This window comes from Callospermophilus lateralis, chromosome 3, assembly GCF_048772815.1.
Source record: "Callospermophilus lateralis isolate mCalLat2 chromosome 3, mCalLat2.hap1, whole genome shotgun sequence".
Taxonomy (NCBI): domain Eukaryota; kingdom Metazoa; phylum Chordata; class Mammalia; order Rodentia; family Sciuridae; genus Callospermophilus; species Callospermophilus lateralis.
The window spans coordinates 117219931-117245738 of NC_135307.1; the positions used below are offsets into that span (position 1 = coordinate 117219931).

General features: G+C 46.9%; 2 protein-coding genes across 3 annotated transcripts; one reads left to right on the forward strand and one right to left on the reverse strand.

Moving 5' to 3' along the window:
- Positions 1–1080: 1080 nt before the first annotated feature.
- Positions 1081–7052, reverse strand: Cyp1a1 (cytochrome P450 family 1 subfamily A member 1). Of its 2 annotated transcripts, none has more exons than XM_076851086.2 (7): positions 6968–7052; positions 3514–4362; positions 2867–2993; positions 2693–2782; positions 2489–2612; positions 2263–2349; positions 1081–2098 (listed from the first exon to the last, which is right to left on the reverse strand). In XM_076851086.2, the coding sequence occupies exons 2-7, from the start codon at positions 4345–4347 to the stop codon at positions 1789–1791; spliced, it is 1572 nt and encodes a 523-aa protein (XP_076707201.1). In that variant the 5' UTR covers positions 4348–4362; positions 6968–7052; the 3' UTR covers positions 1081–1788. The 2 variants fall into 2 exon arrangements, with proteins under 2 accessions (XP_076707201.1, XP_076707200.1); XM_076851085.2 differs by having other exon boundaries at positions 3514–4365.
- A 9152-nt stretch (positions 7053–16204) lies between these two features.
- Cyp1a2 (cytochrome P450 family 1 subfamily A member 2) lies at positions 16205–22253 on the forward strand. Its single transcript, XM_076851087.2, has 7 exons — positions 16205–16269; positions 17073–17915; positions 18546–18666; positions 19100–19189; positions 19471–19594; positions 20381–20467; positions 21621–22253. The coding sequence occupies exons 2-7, from the start codon at positions 17085–17087 to the stop codon at positions 21913–21915; spliced, it is 1548 nt and encodes a 515-aa protein (XP_076707202.1). The 5' UTR covers positions 16205–16269; positions 17073–17084; the 3' UTR covers positions 21916–22253.
- Positions 22254–25808: the final 3555 nt, after the last annotated feature.

A 25808-nucleotide genomic window follows, 5' to 3' on the forward strand; every position in this document is an offset into this window, starting at 1 on the left:
TGGTGAGTGGGAGCCATGTACATATGCCAGACAGCATGAATGGCAACTGCTACCCAATGTTCAGGAGACAGGATGGGCTGGGATAGGGCTGGGAGAAGGTCAAATCCCAAGATGTGTCTCCCCTTAGCCTCTTAGTCAGAATGGCTCCTGATGATGTGGGTCTAATTTCCACCTCTACAGGATACTGCAACTCTGCTCTTCCAAATAGATGGGGATTTTCAGCATTGAAATGTGGGCTAATGAGAATACCACAGTCAAAGACCTTGTTCTCCACCTGATTAGCTTTGGGGTATATTATGTCTGCAGAATCAGAGCATGAACACAGGGGAGCAAGTTCCAATCTTTGAGCTGAGAGCCCTTCTAGTGAGATTGCTTCCTGTCCTTCATGAAAGGCTTAGCTGAGATATCCCCAAGACTTGGGAAGTCTCTCAGCATCCCCTTTCCCAGCCAGCCCCACCAAAAAATAACATATTGCCACCAGAGCTCTGGACCCTCCCCTCCTATGTGCATGTCAGGTAGAGCTCTGATCACCCTAAATTGAGTCAGTCTCCTCAAACAGTCTGGGAGACTCTTGAAAGCAGAGATGGTTGTTTTAGTTTTCTTTTTCTTTTTTTTTTTTTTTTCGTACTGGGGGTTGCAACCAGGGGCGCTTTACCACTGAGTCACATCCCCAGCCCTTTTTATTTTTTATTTTGAGAGAGGGTCTCAATAAATTGCTGAGGCTGGTCTCGAATTTGCAGTCCTCCTGCCTCAGCCTCCCAGAATAGCTGGGATTACAGGCCTTTGCCACAGTGCCCTGGCCAGAGACTGCTTTATTCATCTTGTACTACCAGTGTCTGCTTCAGAGAGAACTCTCCACCAAAGTGTGATAAGTTAGAGAAGGAGGAAGTCAGTGAAATGACAGTCTTGTCCCCTATACAGGCTGCCTGAGAGCAGTGACTTCACCTGTCCACTGCCAGCTTTCCTTCGTCCCCCCAATAGGAAAACCTAGCACAAGACTGGGTGGGAGGTGACATGCACATGACTGATGGCTTCATCCAAACTCAGAAAAACACTCATCCATGGGCTTGTGGGTAAAATTTTTTATTCAGTTCAATTAAATATTTCCTGCACATTTCTGGATGCTTGGGTTAGAATTGTATCTATTGCAACAAATAAATTGTTCTTAAGCTCTTATATATGACAAATGCACACATGTAACTACAATGTAAGCTAGAATAAAAAGGTCATTGTATACAAACTTTTTTGTTTAAAGTTGTAGATGGACACAATACCTTCATTTATTTTTATGTGGTGCTGAGGATCAAACCCAGCGCCTCATACATGCCAGGCAGGTGCTCTACCACTAAGTCACAACCTTAGCCCCAACATTTTGTTTGTTTTTTTAGTTGTAGTTAGACACAATATCTTTATTTTATTTCTTTATTTGTATGTGGTCTGAGGATTGAACCCAGGGCCTCACATGTGCTAGGCGAGTGCTCTACCACTAAGCCACAACGCCAGCCCCTGTATACAAACATTTTTAAAATAATATTTTATTCTGACATAGAGAAAGGAGACAAGGAGAAGGTGACTGAAACACCACTCCTCTCTCTAGTCCTGGTCCTAGTGTCAAGACAGTCCACACAGTTTCTCTGCTTTCTGCTCCTCTTAGACACAAGTATTGGCCCTTCCTGAACAGAAACTGGAGTCTGACAAACAAGAGACCCTGTTTGCTCCTGTCTGGAGATAAGGCAGACAAAGGCGATTGCCCCCAGGCATAGTATCTCAGACCCCTGCAGTCAGAGTCTAGGCCTCAGGGCTCTCAGGTCCACAAGAGCGTACCTGTGCCTGAAAGTGCTCACAGCGGGGATGCTTTACTGTCAGCCCATAGATGGGGGTCATGTCCACCTTCATGCCCGGTGACACACTGAATTCCAGCTGCTGCATAAGAACGGCCATGAAGAGAAAGATCTCTAAGCGGGCAATGGTCTCTCCGATGCATTTGCGCTTGCCCAACCCAAAGAGAATGACCTTCTCACTCAGTGTCTTGTCCACAGTGCCACTGGAAGTGATAAACCGTTCAGGCCGGAACACAGATGGGTCACCCCACAGCTTCCTGTAACCAGGCAGAGGCAGCTGAGGTGGCATCTCAGGAAGTATCAAGTAGGTTGAGCCCCAAAGGACAGGGAATGGGCAAGTGGCCCATAAATAGGAAGATCTGAAGCTCAGGACAGGGTGGGCCCAGCCCACCCTGGAGTTTGGCCATCCCTCTCAACTTACTGGTCATGGTTGATCTGCCACTGGTTCACAAAGACACAACGCCCCTTGGGGATGTAAAAGCCATTCAGATTTGTGTCTCTTGTAGTGCTGGGGAAGGAGGAAGTTCAGTCAGGCTCAGGGTCTCATGGGAATCCCCCTGTCTCCCATGCTATATCCCTTCCTCCTGATTGGGTGTAGAAACTAAAATAAGGCCAGAATCAGATGACAACTGGCTGTGAGGCTTCACCTGTGGGGAATGGTGAAGGGGACGAAGGAGGAATGTCGGAAGAGCTCCAGGATAAAGGCCTCCATATAGGGCAGCTGGAGTCTGTCAGAGAGCCGGGGCCGCCGTTCCCTGCCAATCACTGTGTCTGCAAAACACAAAGGTCTGGATGTACTAAGGGGCTTCCGAGACCTTGACTGGAGCCCCTTCAACTGAGTCACCACCTACCTAGTTCCTCCTGGATCTTTCTCTGAATCCTAGGGTTTGTCACCAGGTACATTAAGCCCCAGGAGATGGCAGTTGTGACCGTGTCAAACCCTGGAGAGGGTAGAATAGAGAAGTTAGGCAGGTGGCAGATCAGGGTACATGGACATAGCAATAGCACAATGGGGTAATTCTTACCAGCTCCAAAGATGTCCAAAACGACATTAATGATCTTCTCATCCGAGAGTTGAATATTGGCATTCTCATCCAGCCTCCTGTCCTGACAGTGCTCAATCAGGCTGTCTGTGATGTCCCGGATGTGACCCTGGGTAGGAAGGACACACAGGTGAGCAAGATCCTAGGACCAGACTTACCTCTCCATCTGGGCCTGGTTCCTCACTATTGCTATCACTAGCACCTTTGTTCAAAGGTGACACTCCCTGCAGCTGCTATCCCCACTTCTCTCTGCCTCTCCAAGGCCCTTTCCTACTTTAGAATACTGGTAGCCCCAACCCAAGGGACTCCTGATGCAGAGTCTGGTACTGTCATCATCTGCATGTGCTTTTTAAATTTCTTCTATTATGAGGCCAGGAGACTAACTCTTCCTGATTCGTGCAACAACTGGCCCAGATCCTGAATGGGGTGGCTATTCAGTGGCTCTTGCTCTCTGATGGAAGCATAGAAGGGCTAATCAAGAAAAGTTCTATTTTCCTGCCAAAGAAGGAGTCCACTCCACTAACAGATTCTAATCCCTAGGATGAAGCCTCCCTGAGAACCTGCCAAACCCCATGCTGTTCCTCTTATCTCTGCTTCCCATCACCCACTTGCCTCTCCCTAGGCTTTACCTTCTCAAATTTTCTGTAGTGCTCCTTGACCAGCTTCCCAATGAAGTGTTCAAACTTCTTATTCAGGTCCTTGAAGCCATCCAGGGTAGGGTTGGGCAGGTAGCGGAGGATAGGGATGAAGTCAGCTGGGTATCCAGAGGCAGCCACCTCCCCAAACTCATTATTCAGGTCGACTAGATCAAGCAGCTCTTGGTTGTTATGGTCATAGCGCTGGCCAAAGCAAATGGCACAGATGACATTGACAACTGACACCACCACATATCTGTAGGGGTCAAAGTGCCCAACATCTGCCATCAGCTCCTGGAACTTGCTGATTAAGCACTCAGCCTCCTTGCTCACATGCTCCTCCAAGTAGCAGGAGGATGCAGAACTGGGGTCCGAGGCTATGGAGAAACTCTTCAGGGCACTCTGGGCCAGGCGCCTGCGGGCAGCCCACACTGGTCCAGAGTCTGGGCTGAAGGTCATGCTTTGGCCATCAGTAACAAAAGTGAAGGTGTAGAGGTCTGGCCGGCCCTTGAAGTCATCACCCTGCCTCACTAGCGCCTGCTGGATAGTGTCCAGGCCACTCAGCACCACCACAGGTGTGGTCCCAATGCGGATCTGCAGCACGTCCCCATATTTCTGGCTGAGCTTTGCCAGAGCCACCTGAGGGTTCTTCCCTAGGGTCAGCATGTGCCCTATCAAGGGCCAGCCCCAGGGCCCTGGTGGACTCTTTAGGCCTTTGGGGACCCGAGGACTTGAGGCTCTGACCACCCAGAATACCAGGCAGAAGATGGCAGCAGCCAGGAGCAGCTCTGCGGCTGAGATAGAGAGCGGGAGTCCACCAGAAAGCATGATCTGTGGAGGTGGCTGCTGATAGGAAAGGAAAAAAAAAAAATCAAGCCATCAGATGGAGGATGGGAGAAGCCAATATCCTAAAATGTCAATATGCTGGTCAAAGAAAGGAGAAAACTTCTCAGTCAGAACTGCTCACTGGGCACGAAAAAGAGAAGGGAGTTGGCAGAAACTGTTAAGTGTACCAAGAATTTCAGTAATTTGTCCTTCAGTCTTGGCCATTAGCTACAAGGGAGACTGCAGTGAGACAAAGAGAGGTTAAGTAATTTGTTCAATGTCACACAGGAAGTGTTAGATATAGACTCCCCACCTGCTTTCAGAACACTTTCTTGGTACTGGGCTTGGAACTCAGGCCCTTGCACATGCTAGGCAAGCACTCTACCACTGAGCTACACCCCAGTCTATTTTATGTTTTATTTTGAGATAGATAGGCTAACCTTGAATTTGCCATCTTCCCGCCTCAGCCTTCCAAGAAGCTGTGATTATAACTCTCACAACACCTTCTATTAACTGCTGTACCAATTTAAAACAGCATCTTCTAATATTTCTCTGTGGTTTTCATATAGTACCAGTACTATCATTTGCTTCCCATTATTTCTCCCCACAAACATATTCAAATAAACATATAACAAATATGGGTCACCTCAAGACCCTTTGTGTCCTTACACCTGGGAAAACCATGCTCTCTCAGGAATTAGGGATCATCTGCTCCTTTGGCTTGTTTTCACATTTGGGGAAACTGACCTATAGAGGGGACACTGACTTGCCCACCATCACCCAGAAATCAGTAAGAGTCAGGACTCAGAACTCTCAGGGAAAGCTTCCTGGAGTATCCACCTGCTGTCACAGGAACCTCCTTTGAAGATCAATGAGAGAATGTCCCCCAGAACCCTTTTCTCTACTGCTCAGGACCTAAGGAATCCTGCCAAACCCTGGGGCATAGTAGGGAGGGGACAGGAGACAGAAAGGCTACTGCCCAAGCCATACTGTTCTCAGTCCCAGCTCTCTGAGTTCAATTGCTCCACAGTTTAAAAGTAGTTGAAAAACAGTCAGATTGAGTCCCCAGTAACAGAAATCCAGAACAGATTTTTGTTGCACTCAATTCTTAATGAATAGGTTGTCTAGGCTACCCCCCCCCACACACACACACCTTTGCAAGTCACCAAAAGGACAAAGAATAAATGGACAGTTCCCACCAGGTCAGGGCTGTAAGAAAATTGCAAACTGGAGTAAGGGAAATCAGGAATGGATCTGAATTTAACAGAAGCTGAGAAAAGACCTTCTAGGCTTGTCCTAGAAAGGATGTACAAATTCACAAACCACTCTCTCCCAAGCATCAGGCTTTGCCTGGGGCATCTGCTAGAGAACTAGACTAGAGGTCAAGAGAGCCAGTGTCTAGTCCAAATGGCCTTGGATTGGTTGTTTTACCTTTCTGGGTTCCAATTACATAACCTGCAAAAGAGGGTAAGACAATATTTCCCCATTCAGAGTGCCCAGCTGCTTTCTAGGAAAGAGAAGACCCTGATCTGCCCTGGGTAACCTCACAGTCTTGCCTGCAAGGTTTCCTTAAAAGAGAACCACACAAGACAAGATGTAGGCTCCTCCCTCAAGCACTACAGCTGCCTCAGGGGTGGGGAGGCTTCCTGGAGGAGCTGAATCCCCAAAGACTATAGATCTCTGATTCCCTTAGTGAAATGGGGATATTGCCAGCCTTGGTGTGCCATGGTATTCCCTTCCACACAATAAATGCTCCCAAGGACCTCCAGACTTTGAAAAATAGTAAAAGGCCAAGGGGGATATGACTGGTGAGTTTTCAGGGACTGGTATTTCTAGCTCCTGGCATCAAACTGATGGTCTCACAGCAAAGGACAAAAGGACACAGTTGACAGAGTAGAAAAGGCTCCTGGACTCCTGGTCAGATCAACCTCCCCACCCCCTACTGGGGATTGAACCTAGGGGCACTCTGTCACTGAGCTATATCTCTAGCCCTAAGTTTTCCAGGCTGAGCTTGGACTTGCAATCCTCCTGCTTCGGTCTCCTGAGTACAGTGTGCTTCTGTGTGCCTGGCTTGTGATCAGCCCCTCTTGACCAGGCCAGGGCATCTCAGCTCTGATAAGCCACCCTTGGAGGGTAGAGGCCATCAGGGCTAGCAAAGTAAAGCAAGTAAGAACCCATCCCATGCCCTCATTCACCCCTACCCACCCAGGGAGAAGGTCTACCCCCAACGTCACACACTCTGAGGGAGGGATTACACATACTCCCAGCTTCCCTCAGCTGTGTGTCCTCTTCCAGGATCCCAGATAGCCCCAGAGTTGTCAGGGAGTCAACGGAGATAGAGAGGAAGCATAGGTCCTGGAATCCTGAAAGGAGGGTGTCTTTATCTAAAGATTTGTTGCTAACCATGGGACCCTGGGCAAGTTCTTTTCTTCTCTGGCCTCAGTTTTCCCACTAAAGGACCAGACTACCTAGTCACTACAGTTGCTCTTAGCCTCCTTTTTTGGTGGTGCTAGACTAGCTGCTACCTAGAAAGACTTGGAGTCACCATTTTTTTTTCTTTTTTCTTTTTTTTTTTTTTTAGTGGGAGGGAAGGAGCAAGACAGAAGCTGCCCATCACACTCACCTGCTGCTGCCTCCGAGGAGGTGCTGAGCTAAGTACAGTGGTCTGTGGGGCAGAGACCCCAAAGAGGTTCAGGGAAGACTCCAGGGAACTGCCACCTTCAGGTTGAGGGTGCAGACACCACTACCTTTATAGGAGGCTGTGCGTGCGGCCACGCCTCCTTTTCTGAAGCTCCGGGACCGGACAGAGGGAGGGGCAGGGAGGGGGATGGTCTCTTCAGGAAGGAGAAGTGGGTAGGGGTATAGATGAGAACCCAATACGGGAACCTCATCTAGGTACTGCCACGGAAGAGGGTGAGGACTGGGGACACTTGAGAACCCCCCTTTCATGGACAGCCCCAGAACCCAGCCAAGGGAGGGGTTTGATGGAGAAGTCCCAGACAACCTGAAGAGAGGGTATGGGGGCTCCATCCTGGAGCACCTGTACTCATCTCCATCATTTTTACGCCCACCAGAACACAGGGTGGGCAAGTGCTTTTCTACCCACTATAAGCCAATGGGTGGCAGGCAGGCAGGGGCAGGGTCGCTGGATGGTGACCACCTTCCCCGGGGCTAGTGAGTCCCAGCTTGCATGAGAAGCTCAGCGACCCTAGCCCCATGGTCACCGGGCCCAAAAGGCCACAAGCGCCCTGTTCTCCCAGAGCCTGGACGGCCAGTAGAAGTTCGCACTCCGTGATGGAGGGGCGGGAATAGATGGTACGGCGTATAGTCTAGCTGAGCGCTAACGGCTCGCTGCCACCTCCTAGGGGCACCTTAGGTTGCAACGCAGGGACACCTCCACCCGGGACCCACCCGCCCTCGAGCTTCCCTCTTGATTCCCAGGACTGCTACAGCTTTCATTGGCGATACAGAGAAACTAGGCGGCGAGTGGGGCTTCGTGCGGGTGGCCGATGAGAGGGTTGGGAGTCCCGGGGCGAGGTAGAGGGTGGGAGCCCAGGAACCGGGAGGGGGCGCCTGGCGCGCAGCTTCCCCAAGGTAGCTTGCGTGCGCCTGCTACATCCCTCCAGGGGGCAGAGGTCGGGCCGCCCATCCCGGCCCCACCTGGCCCGGGGCGCGGTGCCCTGGAGTTGCGTGAGAAGAGCCCGGAGGCTTGCACAGCCACCCAGACGCCCAACTCTCCGGCTTGGCGCGGGTCTCGGCACAGTCACGCGAGGCGGGGGAGGGGTACCGGGGGCGTGGCTCTTAAAGTGCCAGTCTCTTCAGGGCGTAGGGCTGGGGGGTGGAGGTAGAGAGAAGAAAGCGTCGCAAGTGCGCGATTGGATGGAGCCGGACTGGAGGTGCAAAGGGCCAGGGTTTGCGTGCGGAGTAGGCTTCTGCATGCCAGGAAGGTCTGCATGTGTCCACATTTTTGGTCCACGCCTGCGACAGAACACGCAGTCCCTGTGCTGCCCTGCACGCCTGGCTTTCTGCCTTGGAGGCAGGGTCAGGACCCCTACGGAGCTCTCTTCATGTGATATATCCAGGGAGAAAAGTTTTATTCGCGTGTCTAGCTGAGCCTGTCCCCAATTAACATCACTCTCCTTCTCTGACTAGCTCCGGAACTCAGCACTGTCATGTATCCTGTAACCCAGGCCAGAAAACAACCTCATTAGCCCCTTCACGTCCCACTCCAGTCAGATACCACCTCATGCAATGCGCAAATATTTACCAAGCGCCATGTGCCTGGCACTATTCTGAGCCGGTGATTGATACAGAGGTGAACAAAACTGACGAAGCTCCAGCTCCGATGGGCCTTACATTCTGATGGGGGAAACAGCTAATAGACAAGCAAATGCAGAGAATAGCAGCAGATGAAAAGTGCTATAGGAAAAAATAAATGAGCATAGAAGGGGTAAGAATGACAAAAAGATGTGCAATTCCACATAGGGTGGTTGGCAAACGACTCGCTGAGATGACACTGAACAGAAGCAGAAGTTTGCAATCAAGAATCTAGGTGCACAGGTATCTGGACGAAGAGTGCACCAGCAAACGGAACAGAAATATGATATGTCAAGAGCTATGTAATGTTTTGAACAACTAATAATAAAAATAAATAAATAAATAATAAAAAAGAAGAAGGAGACAGACAGAAGAAGAAGAAGAAGAAGAAGAAGAAGAAGAAGAAGAAGAAGAAGAAGAAGAAGACTTGCACATTTGCTTCTAGAGAGGGGTGGCAATACCAGAGACCAACGGAAATGTGTGGGGGTCGTGGGAATTCTCTTGCCATCTAGTTCCCTGAGGGGAAGGAATGAGATGCCAGGGGGGACCCTGACACCTGTGCAGGGAGCACACTATTAAGAAACATGAGACTTCCTCCATGTGAGATGGAAATTTTACTGGGGTCTGAGCTGAGCAATCACTCTGGCTCCTGTGCCCAGAATATACTAAAGAGGCAAGGACACTTCTCCATTTTGAAGACTGTTCAGCTCCACTGCCACACCCTCATCTAGACCTTCATCATTACCCCTAAAGTACTTAGCCTTCAAACTGGGTTCCCATTAACCTTTTGATCTTTCCAAATCTTTCTTCCCCAAGGAGCCCTTTTCAGAAATGCAAAACCTCTTGGGGCTGGGGCTGGGGCTCAGTGGTAGAGCACTTGCCTAGCAAGTGCGAGGCACTGGGTTCAATCCTCAGCATTACATAAAAATAAATAAATAGAATAAAGACATTGTGTCCATCTACAACTAAAAATATTTTTTAAAAATGCAAAACCTCTTTCTGTCACCACCCTTTTAAAACAGATTTGGCATCTCAGGACAGAAACAAGAATCTTTAGCAGAATGTACCAGGTCTGCCAGCCTCTACTCCTAAGTCCCCCCTACTCTGAGCCTCAGATAAAACATCACTTCTTCCAAAATGCCTTCCTGAATCTTCTCCACAGCAGATTAGATTTCTCCTGGTCTCCAGTTCTAACACCTTTCTCCAAAGTAATTCTCAGTATATTTGACATTTACTATGAACCAGACCCAAACTTGCTACTTCTTTCTGGTTTTACAGAAAATCAACCTGTGGGAAATTGATTTGATGTGCCAAATTCAGGTAAGGCAAGAATGTCTGGTAAAGGAATTGGTCACAGCAGTATTATAGATGTTGTACACCGCAAGAGTGACGTGGAACCCAATGTGCTAATGCTATCATCGTGGTACTAATGCTCTAATGGTGGTGCTTGGGCAACAGAATAGGCAGGAAATAAGGGAGCTGGGCTCTTTCAGAATTCTTCTAGTAATTCCACTCCATACATCCTGACTCCGCCTGAGAAGAAGTCTGGCCTTCTGTTTTAGTTGGTACTAGAGCTATAGAGAGTAGAATGAGCCCATATGGAAGCCATGGAAAAGAAGTGAGAAGCAAAGCAGTCCCAGACTTCCAAGCCTGTTCTGCAGCCTACAAACCTTTCCCTCAATTTCCCTGAGTCTCCACCAAAGCCCCAGCTTGAGAGACTCATGGCGGCCCACTCAGGAGGGCCTAAAGACTATCTAGTGCTGGGGCTCCTGGCCAGGGACCCAGGAAATCCTTGTTCTTGGTGCTTTGCGTTACTCATGTTCTCTTGACTCCAAACAAATTCATTAACAAAGTTAACAAAGCCAATTCCTTCTCAGAGGGAGACCCTAATGTCAGGAAGGAAAAAGTCCAGTGACATGTGGCAAATCAACTAAACTCTGATTTCTTGCTTCCAGGCCAAGGCACTTCCTGCTGTGATTTTCTGTCCAAGGTTAGAAGCAAAACCACAGGGGGCCAAAGAGGATAAGATCAGGGCCTGGGCCAGGGTTTCCATTTCCCCAGACCCTGGAACAGGAGGAGTCAGGTGCCCAGGGGTTGCAGGAGGCCTTGCACTTTGCTTTAGGCAGCCCTGTCTGAACTAATAGCCACAAAGTCAGGAGGGAGCCCTTACTGAGCCCTGGACAGAAAAGAAGGTTGAGTGGCAGGAGGTTTGAGGACCTTGGCCTGGAGCTGAACACCCAATCCTGGGTCAAAGTTTGCATGCCTTTGCGTGAGAAGGTTTTTGGCTAGAATTCCCTGCTGATTGATACCAGGAACTTAGCGGAAGGGGGCAGTGAGAGGAGAGAGGACTCTCTGGGCTGGAGGAATACAGACAGCTGAGGTTCTTAGCCTAGCAAACCTATTGTGCCAAGAGTCTTCAGTTGGCACTGCTGAGGTCTATGTGGCAGGGGGATGGGAGACAGACAAGACCCATAACAAAGTCCTACCCTATGGTAGAGGCAGGAGTCACACCCCACACAGAGCCTGTGCTGAGCATGGAGATGCTATGGAAGCCAAAAAGGCTGGGAGAGTGGCAGAGGCATTTAAGGGACCTGGAGAGGGAAGAGCTGGAGAAGAGTCTCAGAGTGCAATGAATGTGCTTGCACCTGGTAAGGCACGGGCCTGGCCATTGTGGTGACAGCTGAGTAGGGTTTAATGTGAAGAGCCGGAGTTGGCAGGAAAGCAGGATGGGGAGTGAGTTTCAACAAAGGGCTGAGCTTATGGAGAAGGACAAGAGGGATTGAGTGAGGGCAATATGGCAACCAGCAGAGCCAGAGGGTGAGCAGGGTCTTTGGGTGCTAAGGCAGGGTCTGGTTTTCCTCCTGAAACCACCAGGAACATTAAAAAAACCTTAAAAAGGAAAGTAGTCAACATGTCCTCCAGAGTTACTTAAATGAAGAAAGAATTAAAATTTCCAGTGGCTGAGGATGAAACACACCTGGAACTCTCCCCCACAGCCAGTGGGAGTATACGTTGGTTTATTGTACTTTGCAAAATTGCTTGGTAGAATCTACCAAAGTTGGAGATTCTTCTACCTTATGACCCAGCAGTGCCAGTCCTAGGTCTCCACGCAGCAGACATGCATTCAAACACATGTGCAAGAATGCTCATGGCAGAAGGGCTCTTCATAGTCCACCACAGACAGCAACCCAATGCCCAGCAATGGTCAAAGGGATGAATAAATGGTGGACTATTACATATCATGATGGAATACCACTCAGCCATGAGAATGAACTACAACTGCAGTCAATGCTGCAGATGAGTGGCAGAAAAAAAAAATGTTAAAAAGAGAAACTACTGGGCTGTGACTGTGGCTCAGTAGTAGAACACTTGCTTGGCATGTATGAGGCACTGGGTCTGAGCCTCAGCACCAACTAAAAATAAAAGGAAGGTATTGTGTCCACCTACAACTAAAATTATTTAAAAATAAAATAATAATCAAATTTTTTAAAAAAAAAAACAGAAACTACATGCAAGGCCTCTGAATTACACATTAAAAACATTGTTAATAACATGAAAAGAAACAATATAGAAAAGGGAATTTATCATGTATAGCTCAATAAATTTTTACAACTTGACAAAACTGTGTATCAACAGTGCCTTGGGCTGAGGACGTGGCTCAAGCGGGTAGTACGCTCGCCTGGCATGAGCAGGGCACTGGGTTCGATACTCAGCACCACATAAAAATAAAACAAAAATGTTGTGTCCACTGAAAACTAAAAAATAAATATTAAAAATTCTCTCTTCCTCTCTCTCTCTCTCTCTCTTTAAAAAACAAACAAACAAACAAAAAAAAAAAACCAGTGCCCTGGAAGCCCCCTGTGTTCCCTCTCTGAATAATCATGGCACCAACTTCTCCTCCTTTTCCTCCTCCTCTTCCCCACCTCTTTTTTTTTTTTTTTTTTTCATGGTACTGGTGATTGAACCAAGGGCACTTCTTTATATTCCCATTTCTTTTTATTTATTTTTTTATTTTTGAGACAGAGCCTTGCTAAGTTGCCCAGGCTGGCCTCAAACTTGGGATCCTCCTGCTTCAGCCTCCTGAATGGCTATGATTACATGCTGTACCACCACAGCCAGCCCATTTTAAACTTATTTTTGGTACCAGGGATTGAACCCATGGAATTTTAACCACCGAGTCACATCTCCAGCCCTTTTTAATATTTTATTTAGAGACAGGACCTCACTGAGTTGCTTAGCACCTTGCTAAGTTGCTAAGGCTGGCTTTGTTTTACTTTATTTTTGTTTTTTGCAGTACTGGGGATTGAACCCAGAGCTACATCCCTGACCATTTTTATTTTTTATTTTGAGATAGAATCTTGCCAAGTTGCCTACACTGGCCTCAAACTTGCAATCCTCCTGCATCCGTTGCTGTAATTACAGGCGTGTGCCACCTTGTCTATCAGTAAATAATGTTGATGGTGTGGCCTTGAGATGGTATGAAGAAAATGGCACATTACCCTGGGGTCTTCCTGCTACTCACCTCAGGCTTACCAGGAGAGAAACATCCAACTCTAACAGTGGAACATTCTACACATTACCTGACCAGGACTCCTGAAAACATCAGTCATCAAGAATGATGACAGAATAAGAAATTGTCACCACCAAGAATTGTCCAAAGAGATCTACCTAATGAGTAACTTTCATGTGGCATCCTAGACAGATCCTGGAACAGAAAAGGGACATAAGGGGCTGGGGTTCTGGCTCAGCGGTGGAGTGTTCCCTTAGCATGTGCGAGGCCCTGGGTTCAATCCTTAGCACCACATAAAAATAAATAAATAAGGGCTGGGGTTGTGGCTCAGTGGTAGAGCACTTGCCTTCTGTGCGTGGGGCAATGGGTTCGATCCTTAGCACCACATAAATAAATAAAAAAGGTATTGTGTCCAACTACAACTAAAAAATAAATATTAAAAAAATGGGACATTAAATGAACTAAGGCTATCTAAATAAACTGTGGACTTTAGTTAATTAATGAGAGAAAGAGTCAATTTTTTATAAAACTTTACCTAATTTTACTGAGTGAGCCAAATCTGGGGGAGACACCGACAGAAAACAGCTTTCCTTTCCTCTCATCCATGCTTTTCAAACCTGCCCTGTTGTTTCTTAGAGTCCCCATCCTTGCCCCTTGATATCTTCACTGTGGTTTCATGACTTTCTCATTTTCAGGAATAAAGAGCCCAAATTAATCTAAATCACAATTTCCTTCTCATATTCAATATAATATTTTGTCCCAAACCTCCTCTTAGACGTGACTGAAACCTGAGTCTATCAAAGTCTCCTTTTATACAATGAACACTTCTGTTATCGTCACCTTTGTTCACTGAGAGCTGACATTTCTCATTTGTACTTCTGATCAACAGATAGATAGATAAATAGATAGATTTTTTTTTTTTTTTTTTGAGACAGGGTCTCACTATATGGCCCAGGCTATTCCTGAACTCTTAGGCTCAAGTGATCCCTGTGCCTCAGTCTCCTGAGTAGCTGTGATTACAGACATATGCTAACCTAGCCAGCTGAAATCTACATTCGGGGGAGAGGGTCCCAGGGATTGAACTCAGGGGCACTCAACCACTGAGCCATATCTCCAGACCTATTTGGTATTTTATTTAGAGACAGTATCTCACTGAGTTGCTTAGCACCTTGCTTTTGCTGAAGCTGGCTTTGAACTTGTGATCCTCCTGTCTCTGCCTCTTGAGCCACTAGGATTACAGGTATGCACTACCACGCCTGGCTAAAATCTACATTTTTAACAGAACCATCTAAAAGGAGGTCACAGGCATCATAAAACTTCTCCTTTAAATAACAATGCATTAGTCTCCTAAGAACAAGGATAAGTGCTGGGGTTGTAGCTCAGTGGTGGTGTGCTTACCTCACATGTATGAGGCACTGGGTCCAATCCTCAGCACCACATAAAAACAAATAAAGAAACAAAATAAAGTTACTGTGTTCATCTACAACTAAAAATGTTTTTTAAAAAAGAATAAGGATAAAATCCCATATAATCATGATACTGTGTTTATATCTAAGAAAATTAATATTCACTCCAGAATATCATTTAATCTGCAGCTTATATTCACATGCCCTCAGTTTTCTCAAAAATGTCTTTCATGCCTTTAAATACTTTATTGTTGTTAGATCCAATCAAGTCCACATATTGCATTTGGTTCTTATGTCTCTTTAGTCTCTTGGTTCTAGAACAGGCCTGTTTTAGTCAGTTTTTGTGTTGCTATGATGAAAATACCTGACAAGAACAACATGGAGGAAGAAAAATTTATTTGGAGCTCACAGTTTTACAGGTCTCAGTCCATAGATGGCTAATTCCATTGCTCTGGGCCCAGGATGAGGCAGGACACCATGGGGGAAGGGCTCAGCGGAGGAGAACTGCTCAGCTCATACCAGAGTCAGGAAGCAGGGGCAAGGGGCAGGGGGCAGATGAACCCTTCCAGGGCATGCCCCCAGTGATCCATCTCCTCTAGTCATGCCCCACCTACCTACTGTACCACCCAGTCCATTCAAAGTAGATGGACTGATTAGGTCACAGCTCTCACAATCTAACCATTTTACCTCTGAATATTCCTGCATTAACAGGAACTTTTGGGGGTACTTCATATTCAAACCCATAACAAGGCCCTAGTCCTTTTTATTGTTTTCTCCCATAATGATGTTGATCATTTTGTGGACTGAACACAGTGGTAATCCACTACTTAACTACACTTCCCAAGCCCTTTAATTTTTTTTTCTTTTATTTGTTTTATTATTGTGAGGCAGAGTCTTGCTAAGTTTCCCAGGCTGGCCTAAAACTTGAGATCCTCCTGCCTCAGCCTCCCAAGTCATTGGGATCACAGGCATGCTCCACCATGCCCAGCTGATGTTAACAATTTTGAAGAGTCCAAGCCAGTTGCCATAGGGAATAGCCTAAAGCATAGATTTTTTTTTTCATTGGTTCTTTAATCTCTTCCCAATTCTTACACAGAAGGGAGGAGGGTGAGGGAGGCTTTCTTTAGAATGCAGAATTTTTATCCTTTCTTATTTTTGTATTGGAGACATGAACTGAGATTTGGGGACAACTGGAACATACCCATCCCTTGTCTGATTTCACAGTTGTTAGAAGGGACTATGGAGCATTCTTCTGAGAGAAACAGTGAACTTAATGGGCCCCCGCTTGGCCTGAACTGCGTGTCCAACAGGGCCCTACCTCATGGGCACCATGGGAAAGAAGTCTTGACCACTCACAGACCTAATATTCTCCACCACCCTCCTTGTGCATGAAATAAATGAGCCTCCTACCCTGGACCTGGAGAAGAGCTAGACATTTATCCTCAGGGACCCAGAACCCTTTCAGGCCTATTGCCAAAACACTGTCCTTGACCCTGAGTAGTAGGTGGAGTTGAGGGATCATGGCCCAAAGCCAAGGGTTGATCCTTCCAACTTTGTTTAGTGATCCAACTTGGATATCAAATGACCAGGACAACAGCGGGGCCAATCTGATAGAAGGTGATATTTATAAAAGGCCCTCTCATCTGGTGCTAGAAACACAACTCTGCTGATCTCAAGCACCTGCCTTTACAGGTACCTTTCTGGACCCATACTATCTATCCTGGGAACTAGTAGAAATGGAGAAATGGGGTACCCTGGGTAGGTATAGGAGCCTGAGTTCTAATCCTTTCTGCTCAGTTCTGGACCTCTGCTTCTCTATTTTTAAATGAGCACTTTCAACTAGGCCATCTCCAAGGGCCCTCACTTGGAGTAGAGAGAAGGGGAAGAAGTCTACTCCTGGCACAAGGGTAGTCCTGGCCCTAGCTGTAGCCCACCTCAGCCTCCAAGACCATGAGGGAATAGGTACTCAGCCTTGGAGGAGGCATTCTTCTTGGTACAAAGAATGCCATCGGAGTAGGGCCATCAATCCTGGGGCCTTGGCATCCTCAGTGTTGCTGGGGCTCCATGTTCCCTGGCATGCAGAAGGTATCAGCAGGAAGCCTGCACTGGCTGGAACCCTTTGGCACAATGTCCAACATACACCCTGTGCCAGGGCCTGCCAGGGGGCTGTCCTTGGCTTTCCTGTTTTAGAGTGGTCACTTTCCTCCACAATTCTTAGCCTCAGAATTGGAAACTAGGGGAATGGGAAGAGAGAGCCAAGCCTGGGAATTCAGATGCTCAGTTGGAAATCTTGCCCTGCCTTTACAGCCCTCAGATTCGGTGATGTGCTAAGAGTGAGCCCCGGGGAATAGGACCTATGATAGATGTATCTTAGTCTTTCTGGTGTCCAGCTGAGACCCAAGCATAAAACATGTATTAGTGCTTATTGAAGGATGAATGACTGAATGAATGACTTCACCTCCCTCCTCAGCCTAGCTCTCCTTCCTTTTTCCCAGCAGTCAGTAGAGATGGTGTTATCCCAATATCTTCCCGTCTCAGCCACAGAGCTGCTCCTGGCTGCTGCCATCTTCTGCCTGGTATTCTGGGTGGTAAGAGCCTCAAGGCCTCGGGTCCCCAAAGGCCTAAAAAGTCCACCAGGGCCCTGGGGCTGGCCCCTGATAGGGCACATGCTGACCCTGGGGAAGAACCCTCACCTGACACTGACAAAGCTCAGCCAGAAGTATGGGGACGTGATGCAGATCCGCATTGGGACCACGCCTGTGGTGGTGCTGAGTGGCCTGGACACCATCCGGCAGGCCCTAGTAAAGCAGGGTGATGACTTCAAGGGCCGGCCAGACCTCTACACCTTCACCCTTGTTACTGATGGCCAGAGCATGGTCTTCAATACAGACTCTGGACCAGTGTGGGCTGCCCGCAAACGCCTGGCCCAGGATGCCCTGAAGAGTTTCTCCATAGCCTCGGACCCCAGTTCTGTATCCTCCTGCTACTTGGAGGAGCACGTGAGCAAGGAGGCTGAGTGCCTAATTGGCAGGTTCCAGAAGCTGATGGCAGACTCTGGGCACTTTGACCCCTACAACGAGGTGGTTTTGTCAGTGGCCAGAGTCATTGGTGCCATGTGCTTTGGGAAGCACTTCCCTCAGAGCAGTGAGGAGATGCTCAATATTGTGAAGAACACCCATGAATTTGTGGAGACTGCCTCCTCTGGGAATCCTGTGGACTTTTTACCCATTCTTCGCTACCTGCCCAACCCTGCCCTGGAAAGGTTCAAGAACTTCAACAAGAGGTTCCTGCAGTTCCTGCAGAAAACAGTCCAGGAGCACTATCAGGACTTTGACAAGGTGAGTATGGGATGCAGGTGGTGACGAGGCACCTGCAGGACCAGGGTGTGGCCCCCTTCTACCCTGCTCCAAGATGTCTGTTCAGCTAATGTGCCGCTAAGGACAAGGAAGGTTCTGGAACACCCTGGAGAAGCTGAGTGATATAGAGCCATCTCCTCCTTTCTGGGCCTCACTTTCCTCATCTTTTAAAGCTTCCCTTCAGCTGCTCAAAGCCCCAGACAGAAAAGGCCTTTGAATGGGGTCCTGGCAGAACGGTGTAATGTGGGGGGCCATTATTATGCATGAGAAGGCTTTTGGTCTGTAGGAACCTGAAACCAACAGAGGCTAATCCTCAGTTTCATGTCATTGTTTTCTTCCTTGTGTTCACACCAACCTCTTCCTCCTTTGAAATTTGATCCCTGGGATCTAGTAACCAGATGGGGTGATTGGAAGAAAGGTTCAAAGTGGCATGAAATGACATTTTAAGCCAAATCAGGGCTGCTACCAGCTCCTGCCCTGAGCCCCAGCCCACTGCTTGGAAGCCAGGGGGACTGCCAAGCCCCTAGGACACCTCTTGGTGTGTGTGGCAGGGAAGGCCCAGCGTTTGGTCCTGGAAATGTCAAGGGTGCCTTTAATCTTGTGCTCCCTCAGAACAGTGTCCAGGACATTGTAGGCGCCCTGTTCAAACACAGCGAGAAGGCCTCTAGAGCCAATGGTGGTCTCATCCCCCAGGAGAACATTGTCAACCTTGTCAACGACATCTTTGGAGCCGGTAAGACCCCTGCCCCTCCATCCATCAGAGCCCTCTGTCCACCCATACTCTTGCCCAGCCACTAACCTGCCAAACACATGTCCACTGTTACAGGATACAGAGACCTGGCTAAGATCAGGGTTTGAGCTTAATCTGTGACGCCAACTCCCAGTGGAAACTCAATCAGGTCCCTTTTCTCTTCTGGGCCTCTGCTTCTCCATCTGAACAATAAAAATTCTCTGACCTGTAAATATAAGCCCCTGTAATTCTAGCAGCTAATTATGAAGTCTGTGTCTCAAATTTATTTGAAGAGACTCAGCCCCTGCCCTCAGGAAACTCATGAGCTGTGGCCAGAGAAACAAAGCTTGCTGCCTTCATGGTGGATGCTTGGTCCACGGTGGTCTCCTTGTTCTTGTCTTCCTTCCTCTTTCTCACCTCACTCTGTGCTTCCCAGGATTTGACACTGTGACAACAGCCATCTCCTGGGGCCTTATGTACCTTGTGACAAAGCCTGAGATACAGAAGAAGATCCATAAGGAGTTAGGTACATTGTGTCCCCCAATCCTCTAACTGGGAGAAACCTTGGGATCCCATGTCATTTGTTCAATTTACAAATAACTGTTTTGTGCCTACTATATGCAATCCTGGGCATACAGTGATGCCTACTAGTGCCTGGAAGACATTGGGGGAAGGGGATTTGTGAGATCTCAGACATTTGAATAGACATAGCCCCCACATGGAGGGACATGTAGTATAATGGAGGACACCGATGCAAGGAGCAGTCAGAGCAGCCCCTAAGCTCTGTCCATCTTGTATGTTCTGCAGATACCGTAATTGGCAGGGAGCGGCAGCCCCGGCTCTCTGACAGACCCCAATTGCCCTACATGGAGGCCTTCATCCTGGAGCTCTTCCGACACACTTCCTTTTTACCCTTCACCATCCCTCATAGGTAAAGCTGCCTACTCTGCCCTCCCCAAGTCGCTGCCATGTTCCCTCCTCCCAGCTTCTCATTCCCTGGCTCTGGCTATGGCCTGGCTCTTCTTCCTGGCCAGGACCCCAGCCTCCAGTCTCTCCTCACCCAGTCCAATCTTGATCCAACCATGCAGCTAGCAGAAAAAAATCACCTTTTTTGACCTCAGCTGTCACTCACCTCCACTCATATATCCTTCCTGCAAGTGCCCACTCCTCCAGCCTGGTCATCTTCACTGACCCTCACAAACATGATCCAGCCAGCTTCCAATTTTGCTTATGCTGGGCTTTTTCTTATGCTTCTGCCTGGAAGGATTTCTACACATTTCTCAGACTCCCAGAATCCTATCTTTGCCCAAGGTCAATCCTGACCTGGGCTTCCCCTTTCCCAGAACCTGTTTTGACACATCCTGGCACAGCTGTATCCTCTGATGTCTTCTAGGACTTACAGTCCTTGATCCTAAGAGTTAGTGAACATTTACTTCTGCCCACATGTTGATCTAGTTATTCATGGAGTAAGAGGCTTGAAATACCCCAGAGCTGGCCCAGACCACTTGCTTCTTGGCTCCATAGTTCAGTGAACATGTGTTGAAGTTGGAGAACAGAAGCCAAGGAAATGGAAGGATATTTCCCCTTGTCCCTGACTCTTACACTCCCTCCCAGAATGGAGTATGAAGACTGCAGTGAGCAGATTGGGGTGGGGTGGATGAAAGAGCAAGACAGCTTTCCAAACCCTGGGTCTAACAGATCCTTCTTCCCTCCTCAGCACAACGAGGGACACAGCACTAAATGGCTTCCACATTCCCAAGGAGCGCTGTGTCTTTATAAACCAGTGGCAGGTCAACCACGACCCGTAAGTACACATCCCTTATGGAAAAACATGTACAAGTTCAGCAATCAGGAAGGCTGTTTTTCCTGGTTAAATAAGGAGCCTCAATTGCTATATAGCTATATATAATTATTCTTTCTTTCTTTAGTGTTGTAGTACTGGGGATTAAACAAAGGTCATGCTACCATTGAGCTACATCTGTAGCCCTGCCTCCTCCTTTTTGAGACAGTCTCACTAAGTTGCTGAGTCTGGTCTGGAACTTACAACCCTCCTGCCTCAGCCTTCCCAGTCCCTGGGATTATAGGCATGCACTGGGGCATTCAGCTGCTTTATAGCCTATTTTATGTGACAAAACATAGATCCCTGTTTTCCAAACTTCAGTGCACATACAAATGGACCCAGAAGCTTGTTGCAGATTATGCCCTATCCTCCAGGACCTACTTTGGTAGATAGGAGAAGGTGCCTCAGGGGATTCTAATGGGAATGCCCCAGACATCACTTTAGTCTACTGGGAAGGGGACCAAAGAATTTAACATCTGGTGATATGCTCTTGAATACAAAGGTGCTATTGATATTTGTGCTATCAATAATTTCTCCAAAATAATAAGCATAAAACAGGACATACTGTTGATTCTTCTTGCTAATGGCATATCTATAGTAGGATGGAGATGGATCCATTTTTCTTCTTTTAATTTATTTTAGATAAAGCATATTTTTTAAAAACAACAGATTATTGCTAAAAAGCACTACCTTTAAGGCTGCTCATTTCAGAGAGAATTTTGTAAAAAGAAATAAACATCAAAGTTCAGTTTGATCACTTTCTCACTAAGTTTTCATTGCTTTCAACCTATTCTAACATTTGTGTTCTCAACAGAAGTCTATTCAAAAGTCTCCCCCAAGCCAGGTGCAGTGGTACACACCTGTAATCCCAGAAATTCAGGAGGCTGAGGCAGGATGATCACAAGTTCAAAGCCAGCCTCAGCAACTTAGTGAGGCCCTAAGCAACTTAGTGAGACCTTGTCTCTAAATAAAATATGAAAAAGGGTTGGGGATGTGACTCAGTGTTTGAGCACCCCTGGATTCAATCCTCAGAACCAAAACAAAAAAGTCTCCCCTGAGACTTTTCTCCCAGGGCCTCTCTAGCCCAGAAATCCCATCTCCTCTGTCACTCTTGCAGGGAGCTGTGGGAGGATCCCTTTGAGTTCCAGCCTGAGCGATTCCTCACTGCCAACAACAGGGCCATCAACAAGACCATGAGTGAGAAGATGATGCTCTTTGGCCTGGGCAAGCGCAGGTGCATTGGGGAGATTCCAGCCAAGTGGGAGATCTTCCTCTTCCTGGCCTTCCTACTGCAGCAGCTGGAGTTCAGTGTGCCACCAGGCGTGAAGGTGGACCTGACCCCCATCTACGGGCTAACCATGAAGCATGCCCGCTGTGATCAAATCCAGGCACGGTTACGCTTCTCCAAGTGAAGAAAGCACCACCATGCCAAGGTGGGGGAGGGGGTGCTCATAGGTCCTTAGCCCTTGTTTCTTTTCTTTTTAAGAAAAAAAGAAAAACAGCTTTACTAAGACACAATTCTTATACTATATAATTCACCTCCTTCCATGTCTTTATAGAATTGCACAACCATCACCGCTACTGATTTTAGAACATTGTATTACCCACAAAAAGCCTCATACTCCTTAGCATTTAGTGACTGCTCCTTCATCATGCCTCTCCTGCCCCACTAGCCACGGGAAATCACTAGTCTACTTTCTGTCTCTGTAGATTTGTCTACTCTGGACACTTTAGATAAATGGAATGATACAATAAGTGATCTGTGACTGGTTTCTTTGACTTAACATAATTCATACAAGTGCTATCCATGTCAAGCATATATCAACAAGTCCCATTTTCTGAGTCCTGACACCAGGCCTGGGTCTATTTCCTCATAGTCATTGATGGACATTCTTCCTTCCATTCTTGTGTGACACAAGTCTTTGAACACTTGAAGGGAAAAGGGAGGAAGAGATTCAGCCCTGAACTGGGATTCCTCATATCCCACTCCCAAGAGGTAAAACATGTGACTTCTTATGAGGCCTTAATTTATCCATCTACAACCCAGGGAGAATAAGCTCCCAGAAGTGCTTGGGTTACCTGCAAAAAAGCCCAGGTCTCATCAAAGAACACTATCAAGAGATTGAAAAGACAATTCACAGAATGGAAGAAAATGTTTGCAAAACATATTAAACTGGACACAGTGGCACACACCTGTAATCCTAGAAACTTGGGAGGCCAAGGTAGGAGGATCATGAGTTCAAGGCCAGCCTCAGCAATTTACTGAGACCCTATCTCAAAAAAAAAAAAAAAAAAAAAGAGGGGTAGGGGGTTGCTGAGGATGTGACTCAGTTGTACAGGACAGTGGATTCAATCCCCAGTAACAAAATAAAACAAAACAAAACAAAATATATTGATAAGGAATTAATGCCCAGAATATATAAAGAACACCTACAACTCAACCACAAAGAAACAAAAAAATCCAATTCAAAAATGGACAAAAGACTTGAAAAGTCAGTTCTCTAAAAAAGATATACAAACATCCGATACACACAAGAAAAGATGTCTGACATCATTAGTCACTATGGAAATGCAAGTCAAAACCACAGTGAGACACCACTTCATGTCCCCCAGGATAGTTACAATTTTTAAAAATGGAAAATAAGAAATGTTGGCAAGTATGTGGAGAAAGTGTAACCCTGGTGCATTGCTAGTGGGAATATAAAATGGTGCAGCCACTGTGAAGAAAAAGTTAAACATAGAAAAATCATATGATTCAACAATTCAACTGCTAAGCATATATCCTAAAGAATTGGAAAAAAAGGTATTGTTGTTCTTGTTGTTGTTGTTGTTGTTTTGGTACCAGGGATTGAACCCAAGGGCACTTTACCACTGAGCACTGAACCACATCCCTAGCCCTTTCTTATATTTTATGTAGAGATAGGGTTGCTGAGTTGCTTAGGGCCTCACTAAGTTGCTGAGAGACTGGCTTTGAACTCACCATCCTCCTGCCTCAGCCTCCTGAGCTGCTGGTATTACAGATGTGTGCCACCGTGGCTGGAGAAAACAGATGTTTAAGCAAAACCTTGTACATGAATGTTCATAGCAGCATTATTTGCAGTAGCCAAAGGGTGAAAACAGCCTGCTGTCCAACAACACATGAATGGGTAAACAAAACATGGTAAACACACACATGGAAACACTATTTAACCACGGGAAGGAATGAAGTTCTAGTACAGGCACAACATGGATAAATCTCAACCACATGGGAAGAAAGCCAGACACAAAAGGGAAAATATTGCCTAATTTCACTTACATGAAGGAAATGGAATAGTTAAACTCCTAGAGAGAGGACAGGAGAGGTTAACTGGAGATAAGAGGAGGAAAGAATGGGGATATTGTTTAAGGAGTGCAAGAGTTTCTGTTTGGGATAACGAAAAGTTCTGGAAGTAGATGGTGATGATGGTTGCACAACTTGGTGGATGTACTTAATTAACACCACCTAATTGTAAGCCTAAAATGGCTAAAATGGTAAATTGCACATATATTTTACCACAGTCTGTTTTAAAAAGGCAAGTATCAGTGCTAGGCATGGTGGCACATGTAATCCAGGGCTTGGGAGACAGAGACAGGAGGATCAAAAGTTCAAAGCCAGCCTCAGCTAAGCAAGACGCTAAGCAATTCAGTGAGACCCTGTCTCTAAATAATATGCAAAATAGGGCTGGGGATGTGGCTCAGTGTCAAGTGCCCCTGAGTTCAATCCCCAGTACATTCTCCTCAAAAAGGCAAGTAACACAGTAAAATAGTATGTTTGATAAAAAGAGATGAGCTGTCAAAGCCACAGAATGACATGGAAGAACTTTTGATGTATATTGCTAAGTCAAAGAACCCAAACTGAAGAGGTTCCATCCTGTCTGGTTCCAACTCTGTGACACTCTCGAAAAGGCAAAACTATGGAAGCAGTAAAAATACCAGTGGTTTCCAGGAGTTTGGGATATGACTAGGAGGAGCACAGAGGATGTTTAGAGCAGAGGCTGTTTAACCTGAGACACAGATTATCACATGTGTCAGAACCCATAGAACATTCAACACTAAGAGTGACTATGAACTTTTGTTAATAACAATGTATCCACAACATTGCAAATAATCATAAAATATCAGGGAAACAGGGAGCAGAGGAGCAGGTATCTGAAAAGTCTCTGTACTTTCTACTCATTTTCTATAATCTAAAACTCCTAAAAATATTTTAAAAAGCAAAAAAAAAAAGCAAGTAATACAACAAAATGTTTCCAAAACATATTTAAAAAGGCTCAGGTCTCCCCTCTTCTCCTCACTGTCCCTGATGGTGTCCCATGCTCATGTCCACAGTGCCAGAGCCCCTGCCTCCACTCTGGCTCCCTAATTTCACCTGCAAAGTAAAAGCAGAGAGTTGGATTAGTTGCTCTCCTAAGAGCCCAAGAATTGAAGCGCATCATGAGTTTGCTTTTTCCTTTTCAAGATGCAAAGGCTGTAGTGTTCTCTCTCTTCTATGTGATCAAGGTCTTTCCCTCTGAAAAACGCAGACAGGAAGGCAGAGCTTGCAGATGGGGCAAGTTGAACCCCTTCCCACCACACACACTTGAACTGACCCTCAGTCCCCTTAATGCCCCTTACTTTCTGAGGACACAGCTTTGCGTTTGAAGGAGTCAAATGACTACAGAGGGATTCCAGGGTACCCTAGGATTCAAGTGTGGGAAATAGAGGAAGGAAAATGATGGTGGAATCTTCTGGAAGAGTCCGAGAAATAAGTAGAAAGGATACTGAAAGAATAGCTGTGCCCACCCATCCATCATGACCCCCAGCTTTCTGCCCCTTGGGCAGCAGAGAGGATCTCTATCAAGTGAAGCCTACTTTCTTACTGTATTAGAGATGTGTTCTGTAGAAAAAAAAGGAGCCATTAATAGCTCAGATTGAAAATTTAGTAAGAAGGCAGTTCAAACAGTGCAGGTCTTAGGTGCTGTTGTCCTAGGAGTGGGTTTACAGGGCTTTGACCCTGCTGATACCTGTCCAGATCGCCCTGTTGACATCATCACACCCCTGCCTGGGGGCTACAGTACCAGGAGGAAATTTTTCTGCTCAGAGACTGCTGTCTGAGTAGGGAGATGCAACCCAGCCCTGGGAGTCCCAGGAGAAATGGACTGCTTGTCTGAGGGAGGAGACATGGCCTGGCCCAGGGAGCTCCAATCTAAGCAGACATGGCTCCCTCCTTCAGAGCCCCTAGACTGGTGGAAGGGTCCCTCGTGCATCCTGGTGGCACATATAAGGACCCCTCAACAAGCAACAACAT